Source organism: Eulemur rufifrons, chromosome 2 (assembly GCF_041146395.1).
Source record: "Eulemur rufifrons isolate Redbay chromosome 2, OSU_ERuf_1, whole genome shotgun sequence".
Lineage (NCBI taxonomy): Eukaryota > Metazoa > Chordata > Mammalia > Primates > Lemuridae > Eulemur > Eulemur rufifrons.
Window position 1 is genome coordinate 13,193,263 of NC_090984.1, and position 7,582 is coordinate 13,200,844.

Here is a 7,582-nt window from a genome sequence, read left to right on the forward strand (position 1 = left end):
GTGTGGTGGTGCACGCCTGTAGTCCCAGCTACTTGGGAGCCTGAGGCAGAGCAAGACTCTGTCTCTAAAAAGGAAAAAAAAAAAAAAAGAATAAAGAATAAAAGAAAAGAAAACCTGTGTTGAGGGGATCAGTGGAGCTTGGCAAAAGACCCTATGGGACCCTCTCCTCAGGGCCCACCATTCTCTCTGTCCACGCCATGCCTCCCCCAGCCCCAGATGGCAGGGCCAGCTTCAGGCAGCCACCTTCCACGCTGTCTGGCCCCCTCATGTCCTGCATGGGCAGGAGAAGCACAAAGACCAAGGCCAAGGCCATCACCTTGGCAGTACCACCAGTCATCTGAGTCCCTCTGGAGAGCCACGGCTCCCACCCAGGCCACAGCTAACAGCTGTCCCCTGGAAGACAGAGGCCACCAGTCAGCCTGGGGAGGGGAGCCTCCCCCGCCCCAAAGCCAACCTTCCATGAGGCAGCAGGGCCAACTACATCAGGGACTGTCTGTAAACCAACTCCCTGAGTGTCAGGCCAGGGCCTTGCAAGGCATCCTGGAAAAAACCCTTTTTTGTCCCCTCCTCCAGTTGCCGGGCAACCACCACGCATCTGGACCAAAGCAAGAGGCAGCTGGTGTAAGGACACACGTAGACTGAAAGCGAAGGGATGGGGAAAAGATATGCCTTGCACGTGGAAACCACCAGAGAGCAGGGGTAGCCATACTTGCATCAGATAAGACTTTAAGTCAGAAACTGCAAACCAAGACAAAGAAGGTCATTATAGAATGACAAAGGGGTCAGTTCATCAAGAGGTTATAACAATTGTAAATATGTGTGCATCCAACATCAGAGTACCTAAATATATAAAGCAAATATGAAGAGATCTGAAGGGAGAGCTAGACTATGATACAGTAATACTAAGAGACTACAATACCCCACTTTCAACAATGGATAGATCATCCAGACAGAAAATCAATAGGGCCGAGCACGGTGGCTCACGCCTGTAATCCCAGCACTTTGGGAGGCCAACTTGGGAGGATTGCTTGAGGCCAGGAGTTCGAGACCAGCCTGAGCCAGAACAAGACCCTGTCTCTACTAAAAATAAAAAAATTAGCCAGGCGTGGTGGCGTGTGCCTGTAGTCCCAGGTATTCTGGAGGCTGAGGCAGTACTATTACTACTGAGTAACAGTAGTAGTGGTAGTAACAACAGTAGTGATCACTAGAGCCTGGGAGTTGGAGGCTGCAGTGAGCTATGATGATGCCACTGCATCCCAGTCAGGGTGACAAAGCAAGACTGTGTATCAAAAAAAAAAAGAATCAATAGGGAAACATTGGACTTGAACTACACTCTAGACGAAAAGGACCTAACAGACATATACAAAACAGTCCATCCAACACCAACAAAATACACACTCCTCTCAAGTGCCCATGGAACACTCTCCAGGATAGATCATATATATGACAGGACAGACCACAAAACAAGTCTGAACAAATTCAAGAAAGATTGCAATAGTATCAAATATCTTTCTTGACCACAATGGTAGGGAACTAGAAATCAGTAACAGTAACAGGTGGAATTTCCACATACGTGTGAATTTCAGAAAACTGACACATAGGCAGAAATTTAACAACACACCCCTGAAGGACCAAAGAGTCAAGGAAGAAATTAAAAGGGCAATTAAAAAATATCTCCAGACAAACATAAAGGGACATACGACACAACTGATAGGATACAGCGCAAGCAGTTCTAAGAATGAAGTTTATAGCAAGAAATGCCTACATCAAAAAAGAAGAAAGATCTCAAATAAACACACTCTCTTTAAAAAGAGGCAGCTGGGCACAAGAGGAGTCCTGGCCTGGCAGACAGGGCACCTGGGGTGTAGTATGTTCCTTACTATGCTGTGGGGAAGGGCGGCCCAGCTGCTTCTGTTAGAGGCCAAGAGTCTGAGCAGGGACCAAGAGGCACCAGAGCTGTGTGCAGCCAGGCTCTGATATGCAAAGCGACTGCAGGAGGACACCCACTCAGTGCTCCTGCAGCTTTGCTAATGACCCACCAGGCATTGGCTCTATAGCCTTCCCCTCTTAGGGGACTGTCCCCCTTTTGGTCACAGTATTTAAGAAATAAAAGTCAGATTTTTCTGGCCAAAAAAAGAATTAGCCACTCTGACCCTCAGTCTCCTCCTCTGTACAGTTAGGCCAGCTGTGAGCACCTGGGAGCATCCTCCATCTGTGTGCCCTCCACTGGGGGCAGGGGTGCTTCCCAAGAGTCTCCCCTCCCCCCAACTCACCACCAAGCTACTGGAGCCACTGGGTAAGGAAGACTCCTGCCTGCCCTCCCAACCCTGCTGCCTCTGGGGTGTCAGTTCCTGAGTTTGGCTGAGCTACAGGTTGGAGACCACCCCCAACTGCGCCCATCAACAGAGTCGGTGACCAGAAGCCAGAAAGCGGGGGAGGCCATGCCGATTTCACACTTGCAGAGGACAGGGTCCCTGCTGGTAGCAGATTACACTTAATACCTCCACAGCTGCAGACATGGAGGAGGCCTGGCTTCCCCCAGTTCAGCCCTGACCCTGAAAATCTGGCTCTCACTCTTAGCAGCTGTGGTCCTTGGGAATCTGGGCTCATTCAGGGCATCGTCCTCCCACCCCAACCCCAGCATCCTGGCTCCCGCCCAGACACCTGGGTCCCGGGCGCGCACATCCCTGTGCACCCTGCGTGAATCCCTCCTCCCGGTGAAGGCTGCCGGTGGGACAAACAGGGGTGGGGCAGGGAGGTGGGCTCACACGCCGGTGGACCTCCTCCAAGTCGGGCTAACGTCAACGCCCCTCCCCCACCCCGGCAGGGCAGGTAGGGGGCAGTGGGCCGTAGCGGGGAGGCTGGCCCCAGACTGCCACGCTGCGTCCCCACGCGCGCAGCCACGCGGAGCCGCGTCCTGGCCCAGCCTCACCCCCCAGAGCAAGAGGCGGAGGAACTGGAGCAGCGCCCAGGGCCAGCCTAGGAGCTGCAACGGGACAGCTGAGCACCCAAGTCCGGAGAGGATCTTACAGTGGGGCGGGGCTGAGCTTATAAGCCCCGCCCCCAATGAAAGCCCCGCCCAAACAGCGCCGCCCTGGTTCTACGTTATTTAGCAAGCCCCACCCACAGTTATTAACCCCACCCACTCAGCCCAGCCCCAGCTCTAAGTGCCATTTATTAAGCCCCGCCCCGACGTAGAAGCTCCACCCACCAAGCCCGGCCCTGGCTCTAAGCTCCACCCACCCAGCCGTGTGCCCTGGCGTGGGGGTGGTCGGGGGCTCCTTAAGAGCATCCCAGTGGAGCTGGAGAAAAGAGAAAGAGGTCTGGGGAAGTCATATGTAGCTATGGATGTGGACAATGAAAAGTTAAAAGCAGACAGCTGGGAGGCCCCTGCAGTGCCTCCATCACCCGCCTTCCCTCACCCCCACCTCCCCGCTCCCCTCGCCCCTGTCCCAGGTGACCCAGGGAAAGAAGACATGCGTGCTTCGTGAATTTTGCTTTGCTTGCTGCGGGCATGGCTACCTGGGGCTCCCTGCTTTTCTTCCAAAGACAGAGACTTTCTTTGTTGGTGCACTTGTTCATGACAGTTTTACGGAGATTGTTCTCAGGGAAATATTCGAGGACATTCACACGCCACGCATGCGCTTCACCCCTGGAAAGGGCACCATGCTGTGATGTTTACCACGTTTGTAGAGTCATGCAGCCATCACCATTATCAACTTGAGAACAGAAAGAAACACATACCCTTTTTCTTTTAGAGGCAGGGTCTTGCTGTGTCACCCAGGCTGGAGTGCAGTGTCTCAATCATAGCTCACTGCAGCCTCTAACTCCTGGGCTCAAGCGATCCTCCTGCCTCAGCCTCCCAAGTGGCTCGAACCATAGGCGCATGTGCCACCACGCCTGGCTAATGTTTAAATTTTTGTTTGCAGAGACAAGTTCTCACTATGTTGCCCAGGCTGGTCTCCAACTCCTGGCCTCAAGTGATCCTCCTGCCTCGGCCTCCCAAAGTGTTGGGATTACAGGCGTGAGCCACTGTGGCCTGCCAAGAAGCCCATATCCTTGAGCAAGTCACCCCCGCCTCATTCCCTCATTCTCCCTCCCCCCATCCTATGGGCACCACGAATCTACTTTCTGTTTCTATAGACTTGCCTATTCTCAAAACCAGGCCATGTCTGTGATGTGCTAAGCCACCCCATTGTGTGAAAGGAGAGAAAAATGGGGTGAAGTCAGGGACCCAAGGGGAGCAGGTGGCTTGGGAGTAAGGAGCAGAGATAAAGGTTTCCTCTCAGGGGCTCCAGGCAGCCCGAGGCCTGTCCGTGGGAAGTCAGTGTCCACCCAGGTGTGTGCAGATGCGGGAGGCAGAGAGGGCAAAGGGGCCCTTCCTGGGGACAACAGGGGTGCTGGCTGGGAATGGGGGAAGGTGACGGGATTGAGGGTCTCATGGGTGGAGGGCAGGGCTTGGTCTGTCTGTGCAGGAGGGAGAAGCTCAGAATCTGCAAGAGCAGGTGGGGAGGAGGAGGAGGAGGGAGGGCGGCGGGAGGGCAGGTGGTGGCTGGGTGGGGCTCCGTCTAATAAAGGGTGACTTTGAGCCCGCTGGCCCCGCAGGCAGGCAGAGCATTGTGGACACCCTAGCAAGCACCAGCTCCCCGGACCCAGTGCACCTCGGTAAGTCCTTCTCCTGCACATCCCTCCAGCAAGACTTGTCCCCATTCTGTGCCATCTCCTTTTCTTGCTGAGTGCCCCAGGGACCAGCTTGAGATGGGGGTGTTCCCAATGCCTGCTGCTGTCCTCCTGAGATCCTCATCACCCCCCTCCACCTCCCCAAGGTGGCCCGTTAATCCCCCCAGGGAGGAGGACCAGCCTGCAGCATGAACCTGTCACTCCTGGCTTGCCTGGTGGCCTGTGTCGTGGGGGCCTGGGTCCCTGCTGTCCGTGCCCAAGGTACTGTCTTCTGCCATACCTACCCCATCTCCCTGGACCCATCCGTCTTTCCCGTCCCCTTTCTCTCCCCATTTATCTCTCCTCTCTTCCAGAAGGTTCCCCCAATCCCACTCCACTGAATTCTCTGATGGCTCCTGCTCCTGGCATTTGGATAATTCCTGGGGTCGGGGGTGGAGATGGAGGATCCGCAGCTCCTTCTTCCAGAGCCCTCCTTGGTGCCTGCTTTGCAAGACTCAGGCAGCGGGCGGGAGCCCCAAGTGGTTCCAGCTGTGGGCAAAACCGCTTCCTCCTGGGGACACATTGCAGCGTCCTGACCCGGCAGAGCTAGGGCTGTGCTAGAGGTCAGAGCCTTGGAGACCACCAGCAGGGGACTCCCATCCCTGTCCCCACCCTGCACCCTGTCCACGCAATCCGACTGAGAATTGCTACTCAACCTTTCTGAGTGTCACTTTCCTCACCTGCAAAGTGGGAATCTCAGACTCCCACTGCACGGACAGGACTCGAGGGTCCAATGAGCCAATGGATGCGGAAGACTCTTGGCCCAGTGTCCGGCAACAACAACAACCATTTCTGTTATTAATGGGGAATCTCTTCCGTCTTCTTGCACCCCTGGCCCCAGAGCAGTTGCTTGAGGATTTCGGACACCAAAGGACAGCTCTGGGCATGCAGTGCCCCCCTCCAGCAGTCCTGACACTGGGTCTACATCCCTGAATCTCAGCAGCTGGCCAGGAGCTTGGCCAGGTGGAGGAGCCATGTCCCCACCTTCCTGGCCCGTCTGCCCCTAGCAGCCCCACCTGCCCCCTGGCTGGGTCTGAGAGGTTAGCCTTTGCCCAGGAGGGGGCTGGGTTGTGCTCATTGTTCTGCTATCAGAGCCAGCTTGGCCCTTTGATCCTGGGGGGAAGGGTGGCCCCCAGCCTTGGGAACCACCTTCCTGGCACTGCAGCCGGAGGTTGCAGAGCTTCCAACAGACTCCACTGCCCCTTGCCCTCAGGGGCCAAGGTTAGGGATGCCAAGGAGGCGGGGTCTGGCAGAAGTGCTTTGCTGAGGACCTCGAAGGTGGGGCGGAGGTGTGTATCCTGGCCTCCACCGCCATCTCCTCCTCCCAGAACTCCCAGTTTCTGGCCAGGGGGATTTGAGTGGTCACTGTCCTGAGGACCTAGAGGAAGAGGTATCTGAGCCAGCCCCATGTGGGAGGGGCCATCCTGGAGCAGGAGCTCGGACCTTAGGAGCAGGCGACCAGCTGGCTCATTTTAAGGAGAGTAGGGCTAGGCTAGGGAGGAGTGGTCCTGGCCCCTCCTCAGTGCTGCATCTGTCCTCTGTCCCCTCTCCCAGAGCAGGAGTAGAAGTGGCTTTGCTCTGTTCATTTGGCGGTTCCACGTCCTTCCCAGCAAGGGGCTGTGGGTTCTTTCCAGCTCCCGCTGGGTGTCCCGATGCCAAGGGCTAAGGGTGAGCCAGGCGGTCCCTCCGCCTCTGCCAGGGCTGGAAGGGTCTTGGTATTGCCTACGAGGGCAGGCAGGTGCCCACGCCTGTGGCCGTCCCTGCCCGGTGCAGACACGAGCGTGCGGGCGGCTGTGTGGTTGCAGGTGTCTTTGAGGACTGCTGCCTGGCTTACCACGGCCGCGTCCGGTGGGCTGTGCTCCGGCACGCCTGGGGTTACCAGCGCCAGGAGGTGAGCGGGAGCTGCAACCTGCCTGCTGTGATGTGAGTGGGGCCGCGGGGGTGGCGGGCGAGGCTCACTGGCAGCTCCGTTCCCCGCTTACACCCTAACCCCGGCACCCCCTCTCCGCCTCCCAGATTCCACTTCCGCCAGAAAGACAGGATGAGGATGGTGTGTGGTGACCCAAAGAACAAAGAGGTGCAGAGGGCCATGAGGTTTCTGGATGCACGCAAGAAGACTCCCCGAAAGCTTCGCCACAGCATCTGGATGCCCTTCCAAGGTGGGTGAGACCCCAGTCCCGCATCTACGGGGTATGCCCTTGCTGCCACCCGCCCCAGTGCTTCTCAGTCCCTGAGGGGGCAGGATGCTGGCAGCTGCCCCTGCCCCAAAAAGAGCCAGTTGCTGGTGAGTGGGGGGTCGGAGGGAATGACCAACTGACCGAGTCATCGTCCAGATCTGACCATTGCTGCAGGGGAAAGCTCAGACCAATGGGAAACTCATTAGCTCACACAACCAGTGACGGCTTCAGGTGCAGCTGGATCCAGGAGCTCCAGAAGTGTTGGTGGAGCTCTTATCTACTTATTTCTCTCTCCATCTCTCGGACAGGCTTTCACGCTGGGAAGAAGTTGAGTTCTGGAACCTCCAAGCTACCGTTGTCCAAGTTGAGTAACCCCACTGGCCGTGGGAAGAGGAACACCTCCCTTCCAGCAGCAGCGAATCTAGGTAGGGACTCCCGGTCATGTGACCATCTTCTACCCATCACCTTTGCCAAGGGCTGAGGGCTCAAAATCCGGCTCACACTTGGACAGCGGATTCCTGTCCAGGACCAAGGAGGGCTGGCTGTGTGGTCAGCCCCCGCAGGTTCACATGGGAGGGTCCTGTCCACTGCCCTGACCCCACCCAGGATGCTTCAGCAAGAGCTGAAATGGGCCGGGCGCGGTGGCTCACGCCTGTAATCCTAGCACTCTGGGAGGCCGAGGTGGG

At 56.8% G+C, this 7,582-nt stretch overlaps 1 protein-coding gene across 1 annotated transcript; it reads left to right on the plus strand.

Moving 5' to 3' along the window:
• Positions 1–4,868: 4,868 nt before the first annotated feature.
• On the plus strand, positions 4,869–7,377 carry CCL25 (C-C motif chemokine ligand 25). Its single transcript, XM_069491400.1, has 4 exons — positions 4,869–4,941; positions 6,525–6,642; positions 6,736–6,878; positions 7,205–7,377. The coding sequence occupies exons 1-4, from the start codon at positions 4,869–4,871 to the stop codon at positions 7,375–7,377; spliced, it is 507 nt and encodes a 168-aa protein (XP_069347501.1).
• Positions 7,378–7,582: the final 205 nt, after the last annotated feature.

Bases quoted from the DNA above. Each gene is read 5' to 3' on its own strand.
- CCL25 (XM_069491400.1), top strand. From the start codon at position 4,869: ATGAACCTGTCACTCCTGGCTTGCCTGGTGGCCTGTGTCGTGGGGGCC. The intron at 6,643-6,735 runs GTGAGTGGGGCC...TCCGCCTCCCAG, and splicing joins TGCAACCTGCCTGCTGTGAT to ATTCCACTTCCGCCAGAAAG. The intron at 6,879-7,204 runs GTGGGTGAGACC...TCTCTCGGACAG, and splicing joins CATCTGGATGCCCTTCCAAG to GCTTTCACGCTGGGAAGAAG.